General features: G+C 40.5%; 1 protein-coding gene across 2 annotated transcripts; it reads left to right on the forward strand.

Moving 5' to 3' along the window:
* The first annotated feature begins 1,061 nt into the window (after positions 1–1,061).
* LOC307157347 (tripartite motif-containing protein 16-like) lies at positions 1,062–19,900 on the forward strand. 2 transcript variants are annotated; one of them, XM_079869234.1, is made up of 6 exons: positions 1,062–1,720; positions 2,987–3,082; positions 3,169–3,402; positions 6,225–6,384; positions 7,686–7,733; positions 12,597–19,900. In XM_079869234.1, the coding sequence occupies exons 1-6, from the start codon at positions 1,151–1,153 to the stop codon at positions 13,124–13,126; spliced, it is 1,638 nt and encodes a 545-aa protein (XP_079725360.1). In that variant the 5' UTR covers positions 1,062–1,150; the 3' UTR covers positions 13,127–19,900. The 2 variants fall into 2 exon arrangements, with proteins under 2 accessions (XP_079725360.1, XP_079725361.1); XM_079869235.1 differs by having other exon boundaries at positions 1,064–1,720; positions 3,181–3,402.
* The last annotated feature ends 7,208 nt before the right edge of the window (positions 19,901–27,108 follow it).

Here is a 27,108-nt window from a genome sequence, read left to right on the forward strand (position 1 = left end):
ACTCTGGTTCTCCATCAGACCACAGAACAGAGGGAAACACTGTCACCTGTTTCTGACCGGATCTGATCTTGGCAAGCAACCATGTAGTTTTTGGCAAAGTCTACCAGCAGCACCACAGTTTCCTTGTCTGTTTTTGTTAGCTATTTTTTGGCCTGGAAAAATTTACTTTGTTTTCTCTTCACAAAATGGTGATGCAGAATTATTGTAGCAGCCGTCTTTAGAAAATCAAGTAGGCTACATCTCCTGGTGTGCCACTCTTCTGAACCTTATTCGGCAGTCCTCCTTTTGCTTCCCATGTGCACTAGGTCACCTTAATTTGTTTGTCTTCCTCTGGGATGTTACTAAGGACATGCATTTCCAAGAGCTTGCCACTCGTGCATTCAGCACACAGACCAAACATGCAGTGGGGACTGTCTGGATTTCAGGCCACAGCTTCAACAAAATCCTGTGTCCATGGATAACTTAATATTTTCATGATAATGGCAAAGACACGCATTTCTTGGAGTATCTGAACACCAGAGTACATGAGATGGTCGAAGCTCAGCAAATTAGGAATTCCCAATTATAGACTCCAGATGTTCACTCTTGAAGCAGCGCTAGGCCCCTAGAATAGACATTGTTCAATACCGTTTCTGGATTTTCTAAAGCATTTTTCCCACATCCCTGGTGCTTGCCTTGTCATACCTTGTCAAGTATGTGGAGTTCGTCTGGCTTCCCTCTCCATTAGCCTCTAAATTACAGAGAGTTTTACAGTCATTTACATTTTACATTCTGAACATCTTACCTGGACAAACTGATACCAGAGTTCATCACACGTTCACTGTTTCTCTCAAAGGGTTCAGTGCACAACTGTCTGCCAGCTCTCTGTCCCGAATTTCACAGTTTTATTGCATTTTTTATTGCAATTACCATGTCAACAATGGCAATTTCCAGCACATCTGAAAAGATTCAGGGTGCTTTAATTGTGTTGTCTGCTCCTCTGTAATGTACATTCTTTGAGTGTCTGTTTGAGACTGACATCTAGTGGACGTTTTATCATCTTTTGCACACGACACTCAAACACAGAACCAGGAAACACGAGTTCAGAGAAAGTGAAACTTAAGTGTAGCTGAGCTGTTGTGTGTTTGTGTCTCTGTCTTCATGCAGTAAAATGGCAGAAGCCAGAATTACTCTGGATGAGTTTATGTGTTCAGTGTGTCTGGATCTCCTGAAGGATCCAGTGACTATCCACTGTGGACACAGTTACTGTAAGATCTGTATTACAGACTTCTGGGATCAGGAAGATGAGAAGAGAGTCTACAGCTGTCCTCAGTGCAGACAGACCTTCAGGCCAAGACCTGCTTTAGCTAAAAACACCATTCTGGCTGAAATGGTGGAGAAACTCAAGAAGACTAAACTTGCTGCTGACTGTTACGCTGGAGCTGGAGATGTGCAGTGTGACGTCTGTACTGGAAGAAAACACAAAGCCGTCAAGTCCTGTCTGGTGTGTCTGAACTCTTACTGTCAGAATCACCTTGAACAACATGAGAGTTTGTTTAAAGGAAAGAGTCACAATCTGACTGATGCCACTGGACGACTGCAGGAGATGATCTGCCAGAAACACGACAAGCTCCTCGAGGTTTTCTGCCGCACTGATCAGAAGTGTATATGTGTGCTGTGTATGGATGAACATAAAAACCATGACATTGTATCAGCGGCTGCACAGAGGACAGAGAAACAGGTATGAACTTACAACTACTGATGAAATAATGTAGAAACACTTATGTAGTTTTAATTTCATTTATTAAATCAATGATGAAAAGTTTTCATTGACTACCTTTTTTTCCATGACTAAGTATATGTTTACATAACAGTGTTTTCAACTGAGAAAAAATTAATGCGTTTTTTGTTGTTCATTTTCAAGACAACAGCGTTTTGGGTGACTGAAAACACAAGCTTTTGAAAACTGGTTTCCAAGTCAAGGTTTTGAAAAATGATGCCTTTACCGTCTCCATGTAAACAACAAAAACGGAAATTGTGTTTTTCTTGAAGTGACATCACCAACTACTGGCCTGGCAACATAATTTAGACTTTTTAGTCATTTTCACAGATCCGTGTGAACGGGGATCATTTTGACAATGTTGTCGTCTGTTTTTGGTACATCGCTGTTGTGTAAACATACTTTAAGACAAGACAATGATGAGACCAACATCATTAAATGATAAATATGATTATATCAACATGCAATTTCATTGACGAAAAAAGGTAAGACTAAAATGTATTTAAAAAATATTAATGTTCATGCATATCTGCTGTTCGCGAGCGAAACACGCGGCGTTGATTCGGCGCACAGCGGCTTGTAGAGTTCTTGAGCTTGAACGGACAAATTCATGCAGAATTATGTCAAAATGCCCATATCTGCAAGTATCCTTGTAAAATATAGTCGATTACATCTTAAGTGAACGTAAACATTTGAAACAGAAAATGCTTGTGTAATAATATGTCGGGATGCGTGCAGCTCTTAAGGTGACAGCAAAATACTATACTAGACAAAAATCATTATTGTTGATCCCTGCTAAATATCCACTGTGCTATTAATGAAAGATAAAATATACAAGAAATAGAATGAACAGTGAAAGTAACAGAAGCTCCTGCAAAACATTTTAACAGGCATAATTAAGAGTGAAAATAACTGAAGGAAATATTTGCTAAATGAATTAAGGCAACTAATTTGATTCATGTTTTTTTGGTTTTCTCTACAAAATATTTTTAAAAATAACAAATGAATGAATATACAGCTATCTGTACTCGGCATCAGCAAGTACCAAAAATGAAAGTATCGGTATCGGACTCGTTCTGGAAAAAGTGCTATCGGTGCATCCCTAGATTGAGCCTTTGAACATTTCCATACTAGATCTCATCATCAATATTTGCTTGATATCAGCTGTTCACATGATGATTTTGTGGTAGTATTACTGTCACTGTCTGTCATTGGTTTGTCCTTTAGCACCAGCTGAAGGAGACGCAGAGGTCGTTCCAGCAGAGGATCCAGCAGAGAGAGAAAGATCTTCAGCAGCTGAGAGAGGCTGTGGCGTCTCATAAGGTGAGTCTGGAGAAGAAGAGAAGTTTGAGACGTCTCAGTCAGGACTCACTGAAGCCACTGTGTGATTGTGATGTGTGTCCTAACAGCGCTCTGCACAGACAGCAGTGGAGGACAGTGAGAGGATCTTCACTGAGCTCATCCGCTCCATTGAGAGAAGCCGCTCTGAGGCGACACAGCGGATCAGAGATCAGGAAAAGACTGCAGTGAGTCGAGCTGAAGGACGACTGGAGCGACTGGAGCAGGAGATCAATGATCTGAGGAGGAGAGACGCTGAGCTGGAGCAGCTTTCACACACACAGGATCACATCCATTTCCTGCAGGTAACAGAGATCTAGAAGAACAGGGTCATAGTGGACTTGAGCAAGAGACTCACAGAGAAACATTTCATGAGAGCAGAATGAGCCGTTGACTGAAGTGTTGATCTGTGTGTTCGGTTATTATATCATCATCAGTCAGACTCTCATCTGATCTTCTATTTAAAGAGATGCACTTATAAATGCAGTTCAGCTCTGGAAATCTCTTTTTTTTCTCGAAGATGTTTTGAGCTTCCAGACAGCAACAGTTCAAAACTAAACTTTATATATATATATATATATATATATATATATTTATATATATATATATATATATTTAACAACAAAGCGTTTTTTTGTTTGTTTTTGTTTTTAACAATTTTTCACAATGCTGAATTGGTTGCAATTAGGTAATGTGACAGAGTAATGTTGAATAATGACAAACCGTTGTCGTCGCATTTTATGATAAACGAGTCCCTTCTTAGGTGTCGATTTCCTTCTCTGCCTCGTCTTGCCAGATGTAGTTGTACATCAAACCAAACTTTCCGAACAAGACCAATGGCTGTGTGTGGTGACAGCACGTCCATATGTTTTATTAGGTGCATGTCTGCTGTCGAGATCGGGGGATGATGCTGACTAATGTCCTTACCAATCTTGCGAATTTGTTTAATGGTAGATTTAAAAACTGCATTGCTGGAGTTAAAGGTAGCACTCTTCAGGATGTCAAACTTTTTGAAATATCTGGCGACACCAGTCCTGATGGCCATATAGCTGGCTACCAAATAAGTCTGGCCATTTGCATTCTGAACAGACGCATAAAAGGAGCGTAGCACCTTATTGAGCTCTTCTGACTCATACTTATAATCTGTTGGGATTTTTTCTCAATTAGCCAATCTATGAGATTTTTCATTGCCCATAAAATTCTTTTGTGTTAGTTTCATAGCAGTCATCTTCTATTCTGTCAAGTTCAGATTCATTCAGCTCTTTGTGTCTCGTGGTTGTTTGTTCTTCAAAGTTCATTTTTAGTTTTTTTGTTTTAACTGTGGAGTCAGTGGAGTCGTCTGATTCTATCCATTGCTGAAAAAAATTGTTTTTACCATATATGTTGAAGTCTTCCATTGTAACTCGTGCTGTTTGCCAGATAGTCAAAGACAACGGACTGACACATTAAGCATTTAAATAGTCCCGGGAAAGATGACCCATAGTAACCCGGATGAACGGTGTGTTATTCATTTTGGTGGTTGTTATCAGGGAATAACACACCTTGGTATGTCGTAACTGACCAATCAGGATCAAGTATTCCACAGAGTTGTTAAAATAATGTAATATTGGAAAAAGACGTTGTTCCAAGTACTTATCACCATATTTTCTGCTTTTGATTTGTTTTGTTTTCAACTGGATGCTTTTTTTTAATTGTCAGCACCAATTAAAAATCGCTCCATGTCTAATCAGTAGTGATGTGACGTTCGGCACTGAGGCTTCGAAGCTTGTATGAAAAAAATGAAACATCTCTCATTGAAGCAGTATATCGGAGCTTGATTCGTTTTGCCATAACCACGTGATCTGTGACGTCCGAAGCTTCGTTTCCACAAACAGTCACGTGACTGCTTCGTATTCAGATTCAAAAATAGCGCGAACCCCTTGAGCAGGTTTGAGTGTCATACCCTTCGGTACTAGAAAATAAAAAAAGAAATAGACTCAGCCCTCACACAGTTGAACAAGTCCTGTTCCTTAATAAAAAATATTTAATCTATCTATAAATTACAGAAACTTCTGTCTGTCTGTCTGTCTGTCTGTGTGTGTGTGTTATTCGCATATCTCTCGAACCGTTATTCCTATGGATTTCAAACTCGACAGGTGTCTTGCTACGGGCATGAGTAAGTGCAGTGCCAAGTTTGACATTGTTTGGATTAGAAATGTAAAAAAAAAACGGTAAATATATATCGGTAAAAGAAGCACACACTGGCTTTTGCCGCTCTAGCCACTCTGGCTTTTGACCCTCACAGAGAGGGTCGAAGAAAGCAGTGGAGCTTAAGTAGCTTGGAGTTCACTGTGTATCCTGCTCCCTGAATCATGTAGTGTATTGTTTGTCATTATGTCATTATAAATATTTGCTTTCTACCATGCACAAATAAAAATGTCACTGAACTTTTGCTGTGTAATTGTAACAATGAGCACTCAAATACACCAAACCATCAATTACTAAAAACACACACAAAAACTTTGCACACACTTTGCACTGCTCCCTGAATCGACACGCTTATTCATTTGTGGATGTTAACTGAATCTGTAATTCACAGTCTCTTTCACGGGCATCATTTGTAGTTGCCTATTCACAAACTGTTTGCTCAAGCATAGCGTTTTCTCGGAGTTCACTGTGTGCTTTCTACCATGCACAAATAAAAAAAAGTCACTGAACTTTTGTTTTGCAATTGTAACAATGAGCACTCAAACACACCAAAACAATAATAACTAAAAACACACACAAAAAATGACTTTGCACGGGCATTTTGCACTAGTTTATTAAATACCCACAAAATAAAATGTCAGCTCCCCAGTTCACAAGCACTTCACCATTCCACAACAAATTTCTTTTATTTTGATTATATATGCCTACATGAGCCTTGCCTATGAACTCGTAGGATTAGCACTTCTATTGAAAGAATATAATTTGTTGCTCTAATGTCATATAATGAACATAAAGAAAAATGTATCTGATGCTGTGAAAGAACTGGATTTAGTTCAGTTACTAAAGATGTCAAGATCAACAAGAGCCGCTCAAATCTGACAGTAGTGCAGGTTATTGATGAAGTGTGGAGGTGATGAGCTTTAATTTCTGTTTTCTGTAGAGTTTCCAGTCTCTCTCAGCTCCTCCTGAATCTACAGACGTAAATGACAATCCCTTCAGTTCTCTCTCCTCTTTTGATGTTGTGAGAGAAACTGTCCTTCAGCTGAGAGACAAACTGGAGGATTTCTGCAAAGAGGAGCTGAAGAAGATCTCTGACAGAGGTAAAGTCCTGGGCCCGTATTCATAAAGATTCTAAGAATCCTCTCAGAAAACTCTTAATTTAGCTAAAAAACTTTTACGTAGGAGTCTTAGCTTAAGAGCGATTCGGGACCGATCTGAGAGCAACTCTGAGCAAGGAAAAGACAAAAACTTTCATCTTTGTGAGGAGGCGGGGTTGACCCCGTTGCTATGTATGACACAATCTTTTGAAGACTGTGATTGGTTGGTTGTCCAAGAAGGAAAAAAAGAGTGATTTTAAGTAAAGGGTCTATTCTAAGCCTTCACTTTGAAATTACATGCGCATTTTTTCCTATTTGACCGTTCTCTCTCACACACACACACACACACATTATATATATGTATATAAATCCTTATTTTTTTTAATTTACCATGCTGTTAATTTCCTGTAAGGTATTTGAAACGAAATGAACTGCGACACAATAAGAGGTTCTGAAAGGGCTGTAATTGTTTGTGTGATCACTCTGCTTACAGAAAATGTTGTGACAGAACCAAATCATCACTGCTGCATTGTTGCATTTTCCCAGTTGCCAAATATCGTAATGTAGTGATTACTTTCATTTCTGGCGCTATGACATTTCTGCGCTGTGTTAATGTTAGCTGTTAGCGCATCTCTAATAAGATCAGTCACAAACATGATTCCTGCACGATCTAATCTATAGCGTCTTATTAACTCACTGTCATCCATTGTCTGCAACACATTTCTTCTCCCTCTTCGTCTTTCTGCCATTTTCTCCTCTGCTAAAGAAACTCTTAAGCCTCTTAAAAGTCCTTGTCCGTGCTCCTAACAATTTTGACCTTAAGACCTCTTTTAAGGGTTAAGATGCTTTCTGAATTACTTCTTTCTTTACTAGGATTTTTTCTTTAATTTTAAGAGTAAACGCCCGCATTTCTACGAACTTTGTCACTAGGAGCTACTATTTGCATTAAGATTCTTTATGAATACGGGCCCTGGAGATTCATCAGCTCTCAGAAATGATCCTCCATCATCTCATATCATGTAGAACAGTGGTGCCCAACCTGTCACTGTCCTGCACAGTTCATCTCCAACCCTAATCAAACACACCTGCCTTTAATTTTCACGTGATCCTGAAGACCTTAATTGGTTGCTTCAGGTGTGTTTGATTAGGGTTGGAGATAGACTGTGCAGGACAGTCGATCGGCAGGAGCAGGGTTAGGCACCCCTGATGTAGAAGATCATATTAGAAATGTCTTAGGAACGGATGCAGGGATCATTTTCTCTTGACGTGATAATCACACTCTTCATGTCTGTTGATTTCCACAGTCACTTGCACCAACATTGTTCCCAGAACCAGGAACGACTTCCTACAATGTAAGTCAGAAAAACTCTCTGAGTGTCTTCATGTTCTTCCTGTAGAAGGTGAAAGAAAACCAGGGTTCCCACGCGTCCTGGAAAACCTGGAAAATGAAAGACTAATTTTCCAGTCCTGGAAAACACATGGAAAATGGGAAAAAAGTAAAATGTCCTGGAAACGTTTGCGTTGTCCTGGAAAATAATTTTCCCTCCTTGTGGATGAACGCAAACGGGTTAAACATTTTACGCATGTATGTCTGTTTTCAGCTGCCTTCAACGGGTAATATCAGAGAATGTCTAATAGGAAGAGAATTGGCACTCTCTGGTTACTTCCGGTTTCTGGACTGGCTGCAGTAACACGTCTCTGTCCATGCGGGGGCGCTCACAAGATGAGTGCAGAATGAATGGAGGTCTATGGCGCTATACCCCTCAAAATCCACTTTTCTCAGGATATAATTTTTTGTCTAGTAATTTGAATATTGTATTCGAAAGGAGATGCAAAGAAATTACACATTGCTGGGTGTTAGATTTTTTAGAGTCAATTATTTGCTTTAAAAAGTCTTTTAAAATGTCAATAACGTCATACACATCGTACGACCAGAGATACTGCTTTACGGCAATCCTTCAGTCACTTTGGTGCTTTCGCGCTCTGCACTTTCTAACGCTCAAATCGTGCACGTTCAAACACACGACACAGCTGACGCAGGGAAACACATGACACAGCTGACGCAGGGAAACACACGACACAGCTGACGCAGGGAAACACACAACACAGCTGACACAGGCAAACACACAACACAGCTGACACAGGGAAACACACGACACAGCTGACACAGGTAAACACACGACACAGCTGACACAGGGAAACACAACACAGCTGACACAGGCAAACACACGACACAGCTGACGCAGGGAAACACACGACACAGCTGACGCAGGGAAACACACGACACAGCTGACGCAGGGAAACACATGACACAGCTGACACAGGGAAACACACGACACAGCTGACGCAGGGAAACACACAACACAGCTGACACAGGTAAACACACGACACAGCTGACACAGGGAAACACAACACAGCTGACGCAGGGAAACACACAACACAGCTGACACAGGGAAACACACGACACAGCTGACACAGGTAAACACACGACACAGCTGACACGGAAACACAACACAGCTGACACAGGCAAACACACGACACAGCTGACGCAGGGAAACACATGACACAGCTGACGCAGGGAAACACACGACACAGCTGACGCAGGGAAACACACAACACAGCTGACGCAGGGAAACACACAACACAGCTGACGCAGGGAAACACACAACACAGCTGACACAGGCAAACACACAACACAGCTGACACAGGGAAACACACAACACAGCTGACACAGGGAAACACACAACACAGCTGACACAGGGAAACACACGGCACAGCTGACACAGGGAAACAACACAGCTGACGCAGGGAAACACACAACACAGCTGACACAGGGAAACACACGACACAGCTGACACAGGTAAACACACGACACAGCTGACACAGGGAAACACAACACAGCTGACACAGGCAAACACACGACACAGCTGACGCAGGGAAACACACGACACAGCTGACGCAGGGAAACACACGACACAGCTGACGCAGGGAAACACATGACACAGCTGACACAGGGAAACACACGACACAGCTGACGCAGGGAAACACACAACACAGCTGACACAGGGAAACACAACACAGCTGACGCAGGGAAACACACAACACAGCTGACACAGGGAAACACACGACACAGCTGACGCAGGGAAACACACAACACAGCTGACGCAGGGAAACACACAACACAGCTGACGCAGGGAAACACACAACACAGCTGACACAGGGAAACATACAACACAGCTGACACAGGCAAACACACAACACAGCTGACACAGGGAAACACAACACAGCTGACAGGTAAACACACGACACAGCTGACACAGGGAAACACAACACAGCTGACGCAGGGAAACACAACACAGCTGACACAGGGAAACACACGACACAGCTGACACAGGTAAACACACGACACAGCTGACACAGGGAAACAACACAGCTGACGCAGGGAAACACACAACACAGCTGACACAGGGAAACACACGACACAGCTGACACAGGTAAACACACGACACAGCTGACACAGGGAAACACAACACAGCTGACACAGGCAAACACACGACACAGCTGACGCAGGGAAACACACGACACAGCTGACGCAGGGAAACACATGACACAGCTGACACAGGGAAACACACGACACAGCTGACGCAGGGAAACACACAACACAGCTGACACAGGTGAACACACGACACAGCTGACGCAGGGAAACACAACACAGCTGACGCAGGGAAACACAACACAGCTGACACAGGGAAACACACGACACAGCTGACACAGGTAAACACACGACACAGCTGACACAGGGAAACACAACACAGCTGACACAGGCAAACACACGACACAGCTGACGCAGGGAAACACACGACACAGCTGACGCAGGGAAACACACGACACAGCTGACGCAGGGAAACACACGACACAGCTGACGCAGGGAAACACATGACACAGCTGACACAGGGAAACACAACACAGCTGACACAGGGAAACACACAACACAGCTGACGCAGGGAAACACACGACACAGCTGACGCAGGGAAACACACAACACAGCTGACACAGGGAAACACACAACACAGCTGACACAGGGAAACACACAACACAGCTGACACAGGGAAACACACAACACAGCTGACACAGGCAAACACACGACACAGCTGACACAGGGAAACACACAACACAGCTGACACAGGCAAACACGACACAGCCGACACAGGGAAACACACGACACAGCCGACACAGGGAAACACACGACACAGCCGACACAGGCAAACACACGACACAGCTGACACAGGGAAACACAACACAGCCGACACAGGTAAACAAACACACGACACAGCTGACACAGGTAAACACGACACAGCTGACACAGGGAAACACACAACACAGCCGACACAGGTAAACACACGACACAGCCGACACAGGGAAACACACAACACAGCTGACACAGGTAAACACACAACACAGCTGACACAGGGAAATACACAACACGACACAGCTGACACAGGTAAACACACGACACAACTGACACAGGTAAACACGACACAGGTAAACACACAACACAGCCGACACAGGTAAACACACAACAAAGCTGACACAGGGAAACACAACACAGCTGACACAGGCAAACACACAACACAGCTGACACAGGGAAACACAACACAGCTGACACAGGCAAACACACAACACAGCTGACACAGGGAAACACACAACACAGCTGACACAGGCAAACACACAACACAGCCGACACAGGTAAACACACAACACAGCTGACACAGGGAAACACAACACAGCTGACACAGGTAAACACACGACACAGCCGACACAGGTAAACACACGACACAGCTGACACAGGTAAACACGACACAGCTGACACAGGTAAACACACAACACAGCCGACACAGGGAAACACACAACACAGCTGACACAGGTGAACACACGACACAGCTGACACAGGTAAACACGACACAGGTAAACACACAACACAGCCGACACAGGTAAACACACAACACAGCAGACACAGGGAAACACAACACAGCTGACACAGGCAAACACACAACACAGCTGACACAGGCAAACACACAACACAGCCGACACAGGTAAACACACAACACAGCTGACACAGGGAAATACACAACACGGCTGACACAGGGAAACATACGTGCTAGAAGAGTTTTTGTTTTGTTTTAAAAGACCATCAAGCGGTATCTCTGGTCGTAATCAGTCCTTCACTGACCAATCAGCGTTCATTAGCAGAATGCTAGCGTGTTATGGGCAACAACAACTCAACCTGTAAGAAATCGAAAGGATATTGTACTCGTTCATTCAACTTTCGACCTATAACCCATGTTGAACTTGCAAAACCTACAATCAAATCTGAGATTTCTCAACGGCAATCGGGTGAAAGAGACACATTTAGCCGTCTAGCCCCATTGACTCCCATTCAGTCTGCACTCATGGGTGATCGCCCCCAGTGGAACTCTGGTGGAACTGCAACCAAGATCGATACAATGGGGCTAATAGGAAGTGCCAAGGCTCTCCGTAGACGGGCTCTGGTAATATTGGGCTGGAGCTGTCTGCTTTCATTTCTGCATGTAGCCAGCACAGCGCCCCACGTGACACAAACCTGCCAATATGTACGCATTTTGCGTAGCAAGTACGCAATTTGACATCTCAGTACGCTGGTAGGACTTGCCCCTCTAAACTACGGACATGTGAATTCTGTGGCAAATGTGCACTGATATCAGCAAGTAAAATACCAGTGTATGAACTAAAGTAGAGAAAAACTTCTGTTTTAGTAGTGTGGGATTGCAAGTAGAGGAAAGCAGGTGGCATTGTGAAAGACAACAATCTTTGCACAACTATAATACAGATATAACGGTATAGGTACAATATCACATCTGTTTCAAAATATATCTCGATATGATAATATCGATATATCGCCCAGCCTTAGTTGTGATAACTTGACTCGCACTGTAGCAGCTGAAAAAGTCTTGAAAATGTCCTGGAAAAGTCCTGGAAAATCATTTCAAGAAAAGAGTGGGAACCCTGAAAACATGACAGAAGAGTTTTAGAGTTGATCATATAAATTATGATTTGTACAGGATATCTGAAAGACTGTATTGAGACACTGCTGATATATTGAACATGAAGAGATCAGCTATAATAAAAGATCAGACAGATTCATAATTCCTGATTCTGATGTGTTTTCTCTCCATCAGATTCCCATCAGTTCACTCTGGATCTGAACACAGTGAATAAACGCCTCTATCTGTCTGAGGAGAACAGAGTGATTATCGACACTGACACAGATGAGCCGTATCCAGATCATCCAGACAGATTTGATGATGTGTTTCAGGTGTTGTGTAGAGAGAGTGTGTGTGGACGCTGTTACTGGGAGATTGAGTGGAGTGATAGTGTGTTTGGTGGTGTGTGTATATCAGTGTCATATAAGAGCATCAGGAGGAAGGGACCGAGTATTGGGTGTGAGTTTGGATCTAATGATCAGTCCTGGAGTTTGTTCTGCTCTTCCTCCAGTTACTCATTCACACACAATAGCATAGTGACTGAACTCCCTGTAAAGTCCATCAGCAGGAGAGTAGGAGTGTATGTGGATCACAGTGCAGGAACTCTGTCCTTCTACAGAGTCTCTGACACAGTGAGCCTCATACACACAGTCCAGACCACATTCACTCAACCGCTCTACCCTGGGTTTAGGGTTTATTATGAATCATCAGTGAAACTGTGTTGATGAATCAGAACAGACTGTAGAGAGATTCTACCCATAATGCTTTGAGCTGCATGATCAATCAGTGTCAGTGAGATGTTACAGTCTCTTTATTTTCTGGTAATTTCAGTAATTCTACAGCTGATCTTCTGTCAGTGAAATAACATGTCAGAATAAATGTGTGTAATGAATCCTCATATAGACAGTCAGATCAGTGTGTGTTTGTGAGTCATGAGTGACGGTGTGTATCTGTGCTTTTCTCAAACTCTATTTGTGTTGATGGAAATCAGTCAGTCAGTCATTATTGTAGTGTCACATAAATCATTTTATATTACTATCAAAATTACCTTTGAGGGACTTCCGGTGACGTCATCTAACTGATGGCAGCTTGAAAGGTTAGCTCTCCGAATAAGTGATTGAATTTAGCCCCGAAACACGAGAAACTAACTCGAATTATCATTATCATTGTCATGGAAGAGGGGGCTCAAGTACACACTAGGCGAAAACAAAAGAAGCAACTGCAATCCGAAAAATTTGAGCGAGAAGCACGGGGGCAGAATGCCGAGTCGCCATTAAATGTCTGTCTGGATGATACGGTACTGGAGCGAGGAGGCGCCAGCGAACCCGAGGAGACGTTAACCTGGCTATGATTCTCCACGAGTTGCGTGATTTTAGGAGAGACAATTCTGATCAGCTAAAAGACATTAAAGAAGACATCCGAAAAACCAACGACCGATTAGAAGAAGCGGAGGAACGAATCGTCGGCTTGGAGGAGAGATCGCAAAACACCGAAAGCGTAATGGCGGAGGTTCTGAAACTTCAGACGCAGTTAGAAGAGAGGATAACAGATCAAGAAGGCCGTTCGCGACGGAACAACATCAGGATCTACGGGGTCGTGGAAGGGGTGGAGGGCAATTCCCCATTGATGATTGCTTTCGTCGAGGATATGCTGAGGGAGAAACTTGAACTTGAATTGGAAACATCGCTATCCCTTCAGATTGAGAGAGCACATCGCGCGCTCGCTCCACGGCCGCCGGAAAACGCCCCACCGAGATCAATCGTGGTGAACTTTCTCAGTTATAAAAGGAAGGAAGAAATTTTGCGAACTGCGTGGAGGAAGAAGGGCTTTGTCTGGCAAGACAGGAAAGTGAACATTGATCACGATTATGCCCCTGAAGTACTTAGAAAGCGCAAGGAATATAATGAAGCAAAGAATCTACTTAAGGAGAAGATGATCAAGTTCCAAACCCCCTTCCCGGCCAAGCTACGGGTGTTTTGAGCGACGAAGGATTTAGCCGACAGGGGATTTCCCATCACTGTCATTCAGCCCCCTGGGACACTGATGGAGCGAATTCAACGTCTCACCTGGCGCACGGCTGGTAAAAAAACGGAACGAGGTCGCACCAGAGACAAGCCAAGTTACAAGGAAAAGCTCCAGTCTTTTAAACGGTAGCTAGTCCGATCATTGAGTCTAACAAGTTGGTTCTATTAAGATGGTTTTCTTGTTGTCCTTTTTCGACATCATGGAAATAGATTAAGCCATTTCAATAGTTTCGTGACGCTAGTGTTTTCACCTATACAAGGAATGTAATAATGAATGTCGGAGGACAGCTGTTGAACTGACACATGAGTGCGAGCTGTATTGCCAATGTGATCAGTATAGCGGGCCCTTCCCTATTGGACTGTGAAGGTTTTCCCTCAGGGCCGTTCTGTTGCGGCTCATACGAGGTCAGAAAAGAGACCTCTTTATTAGAAGTCTTTATAGGGTACATAACATGCACAGTTTCACCTAATCTCATGTTAATCTTGAGTACCTATAGAGTTGTAGTGCATCCTTAATATCTCAAAAAAGTGTTTAGTTTTATTATATTTAGAAAAGAAAAATACAGCTTTCCGATTCTCTCCGGAAAAAGCCGAGGTCCTGGAGGCGGAGCTATAGAGTCAAGCGGTAGTACTTGATTTCCAGCAAAATACAGAAATCTGATCCAGTTGTACTTACATGAATGGGGTCTTTTATCACTGGGACCGCTCCACGTTTTAATAGCAAACGATTTGCAAATCCAGCGTCGACCTGAGCCTTGTTAATAAAACATTTGTCACTGAAACGACCAGAACACACAACCGCACTTCCTACACTCCGTTGCTGCCCCGGAAAAACAAACTGCATCCACTGTTCCTGTAACACTGGGTTCTTTGGAAAACTGAACACGGTAAGCTTTCCCTCACATCCAAATACACACTTTTTTGGAGACATTCTTGAACAAATCCTATGCAGCGCTGCCGATGATTTCCTGTTGAAGCGCGTTGATGTGCGCGGTCTCGCTCTCCTCTAGTCGACGTGCTCGCGGGCGCGCTTTTCCGAGAGAAATGCTCATATAAGGAGTTCCACTCTTATCTACGTCATTAGATCCACGATCTAAAAAAAACCAGCCGAAACTTGTACCAACCCGGAAGTAAGATTTTCAGCATAGAAATTCTCCGTTATTCGTCCAAAATATTTTTTTAAAACTTTGCCCATGTTTAGCATGAGAATCTATCTCTTTAACACTGTAAACAACTCTGAATACATGAAACACCATTGTACCCCCCCTTTAAAGTTTTTATTTTGTTAATGGTTCTTCATTGTTTTCATTTTGTTATGAGTGTTCAACTGCTGTTCACTGCAGTAAGGGGGGTGTCTGCTCATTTGCTGAATCATAGGAAGGGATGCAGGATAAGTTGTATGTTAAAGGGAAAATATGTTAAATAATATTAAGGTGATATCTTTCAATGTGAATGGGGTGCTCAATCCAATTAAAAGAAGCAAAATCTTCTCAAAACTTAAAAAAGATAATGTTCAAATTGCTCTCTTACAAGAGACACATCTTACACAGGTAGAACACAGCAAGCTGAATAGGTCAGGCTTTAAACATGTTTTTTCATCCGCTTATAGATCTGGCCATAAGAGAGGAGTGGCAATGCTAATATCAAAACAAGTAAATTTTGAACTTATATCTACCATCACAGACAAAGAGGGTAGATATGTCATGATTACAGGAAATTTAGAGGGCTCTTTAGTTACTCTTCTCAATGTGTATGCTCCTCCAGGATCAGATTGGTCTTTTTATAAACATATATTTGATTTAATGGCTACTAATGCACAGGGGATTACAATTTGTGGAGGGGACTTTAATGTTAGGTTAAATCCTAGATTGGATTCTTCTGGGAGTTTTTCAAGTCAGTCTAAGCCTATAAGTAAGAAAATGAATGTGATCATGAAAGAGCTGGGAGTAACGGATGTGTGGAGAGATCTTAATCCCTCTAGTCGGGTATATTCCCACTTTTCTTCTCCACATTTTATTCTAGAATTGACTATTTCTTTATTTTTAGTAAAGACAGAAACAGGATAAAGTGCTGCGAGATAGGAACAATAGATCTCTCTGACCACAGTCCTGTCTATTTGACTTTTGAATTGAATAACTAAGCAAGGACTACACTCTGGAGATTAAACTCTAGTATTTTAAATGGACTTAAAGAGCAGATGAAGGCAGAAATTAACACATACTTGGAAAATAATGACAATGGGGAGGTTTCGCCACCTATCCTCTGGGATGCATGTAAAGCGGTGATGAGGGGGAAAATTATTGCCATCACTTCACTACTCAAAAAGACCAGGCAGGAGAAACTTAATAAATTACAGAAACATCTAGAGCAGTTACAAAGACAGCACATCAGGAATTTGGACTCCAAGGTGAAAAAAGAGATTAAAAAGACTCAGGAAGAAATTAACGATTTGTACATGCAAGAAATACAGAGAAAGTTTATATTTACTAAGCAAAAATACTATGAAGTGGGAGGTAAATCTATTAAACTCTTGGCATATAGATTACGTAAACAACAGGCGGATAATTCGATCTACAAGATCCGTAATCCTACTACCAAAAAAATTGAAAATGGCTCTGATGAAATTCGTAAAAATTTTGAAATATTCTACAAGAATTTATACTTCCAGAGGAAAATAGATGTAGATTCTCAGGGGACAAAAATTCTTGATTCTTTGAATCTACCTACAGTCTCTGCAGAAAACAATAAGAGACTATTATCTGAAATAACGGATGAGGAGTTGAACTTAGCTATGACGAGGTTGAAAGTAAACAAGTCTTCAGGCACCGATGGATTCATCTCAGAATGGTATAAATCCCTTAGAGAGCCATTGTCCCCTATGTTACTTGCCACCTTCAATTGGATATTAAAAGGTGGGGTGGTCCCTCCCTCATGGAGGGAAGCAATTATTTCAGTTATACCGAAGGAAATTACAGACCTATTAGTGTCTTAAATGTTGATTACAAATTATTTACATCTATTCTTGCTAGAAGACTAGACATAATCATTCCAGAACTTATTCATCCAGATCAGACTGGGTTTGTCAGGCTGAGACAAACTCAAGATAATATTAGGCGTTCTCTACATATTATGAGCTATATAACTAAACACAATGTTGAAGCTTTATTAGTAGGATTAGATGCTGAAAAGGCATTCGACTCTGTTAGGTGGAAGTATTTCTTTATGGTTATGAAACGATTTGGGTTTCACCAATCTATTTTCAATGTTATTCAAGCATTATATGATAAACCACTAGCCAGAATCAAGGTGAATGGTGATCTTTCTAACCAGATTACTCTAGAACGAGGAACACGTCAGGGCTGCCCAATTAGCCCTATTTTATTTGCCCTATTCATAGAGCCCCTTAACCAGTGGATTAGGCAAAATGACAAAATTATGGGTATAGAAATGGGGACAGGAGTGCACAAGGTAGCTGCCTTTGCAGATGACATTTTAGTTTACTTAAAACAGCCAACCCAGTCTTTTCCAGAATTGATGTCACTTCTTGAGACATACGGATCATTTTCAGGCTACAAGGTGAACATACAAAAAACCCAGGTTCTCTCTTTTAATTATAAGCCACCTGGTTTCATTACCAGGAGTTTTTGTCTCAACTGGGATTCAGTTTCAATGACATATCTGGGAGTAATTTTATCAAAAGATATATCACAATTATTTCAAGCTAATTTTGCACCTCTAATTACAAAAATTAAAACTGAAATATCTAGATGGAATCTTATTCCCTTTTTAAGCATGAGCTCAAGGGTCGAATCAGTCAAGATGAACATTCTGCCGAGATTATTATATTTATTTCAGTCTCTGCCAGTGAATATACCAATGCAGCAGTTCATAGAATGGGATAAATTATTTTCAAGATTTATCTGGAAAGGGAGGAAACCCATAATTAGATATAAAACACTTCAGCTATCGAAGGGAAAGGGGGGAATGGCACTACCTTGTTTGAGTGATTATTATTATGCTGCCCAGATTAAACCTCTGGTGTGTTTATGTAATCCGGCATATCAATCTAGATGGAAGGAAATAGAAAGCGTCATATCTCAGGAGGTTCCAGTTGAGGCAGCATTGGGAGATATTGGACTGATAAATAAATTATTAACTATAGATAATCCTTGGTTAAATGTATCCTTAAACATTTTGAAGAAAATAGTGAAATTATGTAATTTGAAAGATTCTATGGTATTGCTGCGCTGGTGTGCCTATGATACTGAGTTCGTTCCTAATAAAACAGATAACAGGTTTAAAAGATGGACGACTAAAGGCTTAACTGCCTATTGGACATTTATGAACATGGGGAAACTCCAGAGCTTTCAGATGCTTAAAGGAAATCACGGGCTAGAGAACCAAGACTTTTATAGGTACCTACAACTGCGCCACTATTTAGAGCATGTTAAAGGAGATGTGTCAAGGAAAGGAGAAAATGGGTTATTAAAGGTTTTTTTTTTTAGCCTATCAATCAGATGTCTGTAAAAACATAATCTCAAAGCTGTACAGTGGGCTACAACAAGCTAGGCAGGCAGACACATTATACATAAAGAAGAGATGGGAGCGAGAAGGTAATCTGAATCTTTCGGTAGAGGAGTGGGAAAGCATATGCGCGTCGCAATGGAAAACTACACATTCTTTGTTTTGGAGAGAGTTTGCGTGGAAGGGTGTTTCTAGATTTTTCACCACACCTGCCCAGATCAAGCAACAGTCATATAGATCCAATTGTTGGAGAAGTTGTGGGGTCGACAAGGCAAACCACTTCCACATTTTCTGGAGCTGCCCTTCTATTAATCAATATTGGTATGAGATACATAATTGTTTGGAAACTATTCTTAAGATTCAAATTCCTTTTAGTTTTGAGGTGATGTATTTGGGTTTGATTACCAGTGATTTTCCAAACAAATATCTGTTCAGAATCTTAACAATAGCAAGTAAGAAAGCAATTACAAGAAAGTGGCTGCAACCAAATTTGCCCACTCTCGAGGACTGGAAGAACATAGTACATGATATTTTTACAATGGAGAAGCTAACCTATGCTCTAAGACTAAAGTCCCAGTTGTTTTCAATACTATGGAGAGAGTGGATTGATTATATATCCCCTATATGATATGATCAGATTTTGGTTAACTGAATAAAATAAAGACAGTGGCGATTGTTGTTGTTGTTGTTTGTTTGTTGGTTGTTGTTTTTTTTTGGGGGGGGGGGGGGGGGGTTCTTTAATAATTCTTGGTTGACTTTATTTTGTCTTATTGTTTTCATATAAGGATAGTATATGATCTATTCTTCAAGTGTATAATGAATATACTCCTTGGTTTCAAGTGATTCAATACTTTAATGTAACTAAGAATATCCTTTTTGTGATTATCTTAGTATATTACACTGATAATGTCTGTGTTTCTCTATACTGAATATTTGTTTCAGTTCTGGTTTTTTTTCAAAAAAAAAAAAAAAAAAAAAATTACCTTTGAATTGAATTATCACACACATTTTATCAAAAAAAGTAATTTGTTGTAAAATTGATAAATGTCAGTTCATTAATAAAAAAATATATTTACAAGGTAGATGTAAACAAACTATTAAAAGGTAAATATAAGCCTTTTCTTTAAATAATTTTTATTGTGTTTTATTAGTGACAAATTTGGGGAGAGGATAAATATTCAAAAACTGAAAATACAGTATGAGAATTAACTGCACAATTACTAGACATGTTTTCCTTGGATATTATAGGCCAAATTGCAAGCACAATTTGTGGAAAAATAAAAAAGAATTGAGATGCTTCCAACTGTTGCTCTTGCATTCTTGTGGCTCAGTGACTCACCTGAATGAATGGCTAATTAAGTATGCGGGCCCCATTGTCTCCTCAGGTGTGAACCACTAAATATGCATGATCGTTGACGCCCACTCCGTATATTGCCTTTCCAAACAGAAAGTGCTTTGCAAAATTCAAATCAATGTATTGTGTTATGTGAATGTTTAGGCAGGGTGATTTTCACATCATTTTGAAGAAAAAACACTAGGCGATGAAATCCATTAGTCAAAAGTCTTATTGGCACATATTTAGTATGTGTTTTATGGCCTTATTTCAGAAACTTTAGTTTTTAGTTTTTTCAATAACCACGCATAAACATTATTCTCTAAAAAATGCAGACATGTACATTCTTGTTGCTCACATATTATGGTAGCCCTGTTTGTGCTAAATAGTGTGTAATTTTTTTTTGCCATTAATATGTTTATAAGCAACTGAAAAAAGCACAAATGTCAGGGCATGTCAGAACATCTCAAGGACCCCAAAAACACCTTAGACCCCAGAGGGTTAACCCCCTGAGGTCGGCAATCACGCCGGCGTGATCTGCTGTTTTTTTTTTTATATCAGTGCAAAATACTCTGTTGATTTTGATTTTACATACTTGTGTTGTACATCATTCAAAGCTGTTAAATGTCTTCTTTTATTTGTGTACACTCATAATAAAAACAAAATGTTGTGTTTTCAGTAAAACAAAGAAAATAAACATGATGCGCGTTCTGCCGTCTCTCTCAATGTGAAACTCATTCTGAAACGCAACAGAAAATGACCTGTAACTCAGCGAATGTTTGTCACACAGACATAAAACGCATGTCTATACAACGCTTGGAATCTCTATTTTTAAAGTATGTAAATTATATAAAAAACAAATATTATATTTTTAAGTAATCCATACGAAAGCAGCGGCATGTACAGTTTCTCAAACGCGTCCTAATTAACTATAATGTGACCACACCCACGCGCGCACGAGCGATTGACATGCAAATGATCCATGCGGAGAAACGCAGACCTGTAAACGCCCTCATCACCTCAAAACAAAGAAGCAGAGACTTCGTAACGTACTCCTCTCTGCTTTCATCGAGTTGGACGACTGTAAGCTGTGCTGTGCTGTGCTGTGCTGTTTACCTTGAATTTACCTCGGATTTACCTCAGAAGAACGCGATTTGAAGATGAGACGATTTTTAAGGTAAGACATGTTAAACTGGTCGTGCCAGATTAAAATGTATGTTATGAAATGAGTTTGGAGTAAAAACATGAACTAAGCCTAATGTCATATATGTAGCCTACATGTATATATAGACAGAAACATGAAATGTGAACTAGAATGGTAGGCAACCTTTCAGTGCTTGTATACATGTTCGACACGAGGATGTTTTTATATTCTATAATAAAACACAGCATGGTAAAAGTAGGCTAATATATATATATATATATATATATATATATATATATATATATATATATATATATATATATATGTGTGTGTGTGTGTGTGTGTGTATTCTGTACATTTTAAAAAGCTATTTTAACCTGAAAAATCTAAAATGTATTCCCCAAATTGTGCAGCCCTAGTTTCTCTTGATATCAGCATGTTCACAGCTGTTTTGTTGTTGTTGTTGTTTTTAGAGGAACAAGATGCCACTGAATAAGTCCTGCTGACTTCAACATTCACATAAGTCTCCATACATGAACATGCTAAAGTGAAAAATCAAACACCTTGGAAATGAAAGGTATGTACTATGTTTCAGGAATGGTACAAAGGTGTGTGACAGTTCAAGTCTCTGTCTTTAGTTCAGTGTGTTAAATAATGTGGTTTTTTGTCATTTGTGTGTCTTTGGATTATGTTGTGTTGTAAATAAATTAAAAACAATCAAAAAGACATTCTTTTTTAAATCTCCTCATTTACAGTATTGTGCAAGGTTGCTCAGAATGATATGGCCTGATAGCTCCTAATAGGGCCGTTAGGGGAGGTTCTTTGTCTTTCTCAGGTGAGAAAAGCTTACATATTAATGAGCTCCCGCATAGAGCTTTTTCACACAAAACACGTCGTAAAAATTTTAAATCAATATATTGTCTTCTCTGAATAAGCAGTCAGGGTGATTTTCACATAGTTTTGAAGCAAATATTCTAGGCTACGTCATCCAATTTTCAAAAGTCTTGTGAAGAAATAATCAGTATGGGTTTCATGAGCTTATTTCAGTGACAATTGTTTTTTGTTTTTTCACAAACCACGCATAAATGTTATCTCAAAACTACAAACTTTTATATACTTGCTGCTGATATATTATTGTAGCAGAGTTTGTGCTGAATACAGTGTAATTAGACTTTAGCCATGAAAATGTCACAAGTAACAGAAATAAGCACAAATGTCAGAGCATGTCAGAACACCTCCAGGGCCCAGAAAACAGCTCAGACCTCAGAGGGTTAAAAAGGTTACAATTACAACAACAATTCAAGTGTAATCTTTCTTTGTAAAAACTAAAGTATACATTTTATCATACATATTTCAAAGTTAAGGATTTGATTGATTATTTGATTACTTTATTTTTGACAAAACATACTATATTTAACATGAGCAAATATTGGCAAACAAAAGCTTATTTGAGGTGGCAGATATTTTACAGTAAAAATGTATAATCTATCCAAAACTAATCAACGAAATGTTGTCTTTCATATGTCTGTAACATAGGTCTTTCATTTTTATTATAAGAAATATAAATGTTAATTTGCAGTTTAATACGTTGCTTATACAAATACATTTTATTTCAACATATTTCAGTCGATTTTTACTCAGTATAGCAATACAGTTTGCTAAAACCGAAACATTCATTCACAAACAGAAACGCCTGACTGTAACGTTGTTTTTATGAAATATTAGGGCATATAAATGTTAATTTTCAGTTTAATACGTTGCTTATACAAATAGCCTACATTTTATTTCAACATATTTCTGTCGATTTTTACTTAACTCAGTATAGCAATACAGTTTGCTAAAACATCATCATTCATTCACACAGAGACGCAATTTAAATTTAAACTGTCTTTTTGCGAGCTGTGGTAAACAGCGCGCATCTCTGCGGCTGCCGTTCATTCATTCACAGAAACGCGATTCACTTGAGAAGGAAAAAAAACTTACTACAGTAACGTTATTCGGATCCTCTCTCCTGCAATACCCGCACTCTGAGGTAGATTTTCCATTATTATTATTATTCCTCACAGCGCTTGTGTTTTCTCGAGCTGATATGTGGGCGTTCACAGGTTTGCATGGATTGCCTCAGTAATTTGCGTTTGAATAGCACGCGCTCTCCGTGGGCGGGTTCACATTACCTTTGAATGAGCTCTAATTAGCTCGACTGGAATCGCTCTCTTTTAATACAGATTTCACAAGATGAGAATATTTGTTTTTTATATAAATTACCTCATTTAAAAGAAGATAATTCAAGCTTCATGCCTGTGTGTCTGTATGCCTGTTTGACTGAGTATTCGCTGAGTTACAGTTCATTTTCGGACGCGTTTCAGAATGGTCTTCACTGACAGAGAGAAGGCAGAACTCGCATCACGTTTATTTTTCTTTATTTGGCAAAAAGCACAACACTTTGTTTTTATTGTGAGTATACACAAAAATAATACACATTTAACAGAATCGATTGATGTGTGAAACTTGCTTGTAATATCAAAGTCAACAGAGCAAAATTAATTTCTTTTGAACTGAACTGAAAAAAAGCGAGCCTATCGCGCCGGCGCGATTGTCGACCTCAGGGGGTTAATCTCTCTATAATAATCACACTCTTTTTTAAATAATCTGCTCAGCTACTGTTCGGACGCTCTTGCTTACTGCTCCGCGCTTTGCTCTATCACTTTTACATTTTATCTCCTATTTTTTATTTATTTATTTTTATTTCCTTTTATCACCTAATTTTAACTTCAGCAAATCAGCACAGTGCTCATACGACAAAGTTTGGATTACTACAAAAATGCAGAATTCTTTTACCCGACCAGCTTACATTCCAGGAAAGGAAAACACAACTGCCTACAAGGATAAGAGAAAATGTCTCAAGAATCTACTTGCTGCACTAACTGCCACAGACTTTTACAAAGGATTGCAGTTCTTGAAACAAAATTACTTACGGGACCACCAAACCAGACGGAGCACACAACAGAGCTTCGTCATGGACACCCCCAGCATATAGCCGGTGAGTCCCATGAAACTTGTGCTCCTCGACAGGTAGAGAAACAAGCTGATCGACTTACTAATCGATGGCACAAACAGGGAGCGAAACCCAAAAGCACTCGAGACATTAGATTGTCACAAGCATCACATATTACCGCAATAGCATCCTCTACCCCAGATACAGCTCTGACAAGGATTGCAAACACTGGTCTCCTACCACCGCCTATACATCTTGAGAACAGATTTGAAGTACTAATGAATGTAAATGAGGAATCCCCAAATGTGATGAATGTGATCTAACACAGACTAAATGGGCCAGTAGCTAACACTGATGCTAACTGGCGCTCAAGGTCGAGCAGACAGCAGCACTCAGCTCAGAGCGCAGCCGAGCCCAGGACTCTGATAGTGGGGGACTCCATAATCAGAAACATTAGCAGCAGGGATACAACTACGTGCTGCCTTCCACAAGCAACAACTTCTGATATAAACAGGGAACTTCAGAACATTCTGATGAAACATAAGACTGCAAATCGACTCATCATTCATGTGGGGAAGAATGATATTCATAAAGAGCAGTCAGAACTCCTTAAGAAGGATTACAATGAACTTTTTGAAACACTTAAAAGACTGAAAGTTCAAACATTCATCAGTGGACCTCTCCCAGCAAGAGGAACAAACAGGTTTTCACGGCTGCTTGGGCTTAAAGGGGCTATATGCAACTTTTTCCCCAAAATAAACGTAACAATAGCCTTTTTATTTGACCATGTATGACTCAAACATCTCCTGATGAGCATACTGACACCTTGTCAGCTCACAGTGGGTGCACCTATAAGCCTGTATGCTATTTTTCCTATTTTCTGTCGGGTCGGATTTTTCGCGCGCTGTCTCCGGATGTGACGTCAAGCGCGTTCATGTTAAACGTTTCAGATCACTCTGCCACCACCGCTAGTCAGCAAACAAACTTAGTTTCTCAAACAATATATGTATTTGACTGTTCTTACCTCTGTAAACATAATGTTGACTTCTTTGCAGCGGATGACTTGTGAAGTGTGCACGTACAAGAGCGAGCAGAAAGGAAGAGCAGTTCCATTTTTTGGCCACAGGTGTCAGTCGCGAGTTTAAATTTCAGAAAAAAGCATATAGCCCCTTTAATACGTGGCTGCAAAAAACCTGCAATATAAAAGGAGTGAATTTCATTGACAATTTCAATCTTTTACCCAAACAAACTTGGTTCAAGAGTGCTAAAGGACAATATCTACTTCTCCCTCAATCATCCTTCTGCAGTGTGTGCCAATCCACTCAATCTGAACAGCACACACACACCTGGACACCATGACCACAGGATTTCACTTCAGCAGAAAAATGGACATGCAGTTGACATATCACACAAGGACAATGATAACACCACTCCGCCACAACAACCTCTGCTCACGGACACAATCTCAGCTGAGCCTTGCCCACAGAGCTCACCACAGACAGACATATTAGAACTGCTCCAAGATTCAGCACCCAAGGACGACTTCCTGGAAAACAGCCAAGGGAAGCCAGGACAGCATATCACAGCCTCCGATAACACCAGAGCAACAGTCCCTTTCAACAGACACTTTTTCCCTCTCTCCAGCATCGCCACTTCTGTGTTTCTCACAGAAAATGGAAGAACTGGTGTATGCTGGAACCAAACTATCCCACTCTTTTGCTGCAAGCCCCCAGATACCAACCAAAAAACGTCAGGCACCTCAACCACCCGCACCAAAGCCTGCGGGCCCAGCTCGCCCTCCCCCTCCTCCTGTGAGAGCTCTTCGGCCTCTGCCACAACGCCAGGGCCCACAGCCTCCTCCATCAGCTCAAGGTGAACCAAAAACAACTGATACCAGCTCTCAGTGATATGTGTCGGGTCCCCGCATTGATAACAGTAACTTTCTCAAATGTTTACAAAACAAGCGGTAACCCAGTGTGCCTGTATCTTTCTCTATTCCTGTTCTATTACAAGATAGAAAGTGTAAGGCCTTCAATAGCTGTACAGCAAACCAAACTAATCTGGTGCCTATTACACATCAAACTAATATTGCTGTGGGGAAAAGTAAGACTGTTAAGTTAGCACTTTATAACATTCGTTCACTTAAAAATAAATCACTTCTAGTCAATGACTTAATAACCACAAACAACCTGGATTTTATGCTTCTAAATGAAACCTGGCTAGAAGACAGCTGCAGTGCAACAGTCCTCAATGAAGCAGCCCCTCCTAACTTTACTTTTATGAGTGTCTGCAGAGCTGTTAAGAGAGGTGGGGGTCTAACTGCTCTTTTTAAAGATATCTATCAATGTAAGCAAATATCATTTGGGAATTACATGTCTTTCGAATATCTGGGTATTGTGTTAAAAGGTGCTCCACACATTTTACTTATCATTATTTACAGGCCTCCAAAATACTCTCCAGCCTTTGCTGAGGACTTTACAGAACTGTTATCAACAATTACCTCAGAGTTTGACTGTTTTGCCATTGCTGGGGATTTTAACATTCACATAGATATTGCAGAAAACAATATGGCAAAAGAAATCAAAACTGTTTTAAAAACTTTTGATCTGACTCAGCATGTACATGGACCCACACACAATCGTGGACACACTCTAGATTTACTTATCAGTAAGGGTCTAAACATTTCA

This window comes from Squalius cephalus (genome assembly GCF_949319135.1).
Source record: "Squalius cephalus genome assembly, chromosome: 4".
Taxonomy (NCBI): domain Eukaryota; kingdom Metazoa; phylum Chordata; class Actinopteri; order Cypriniformes; family Leuciscidae; genus Squalius; species Squalius cephalus.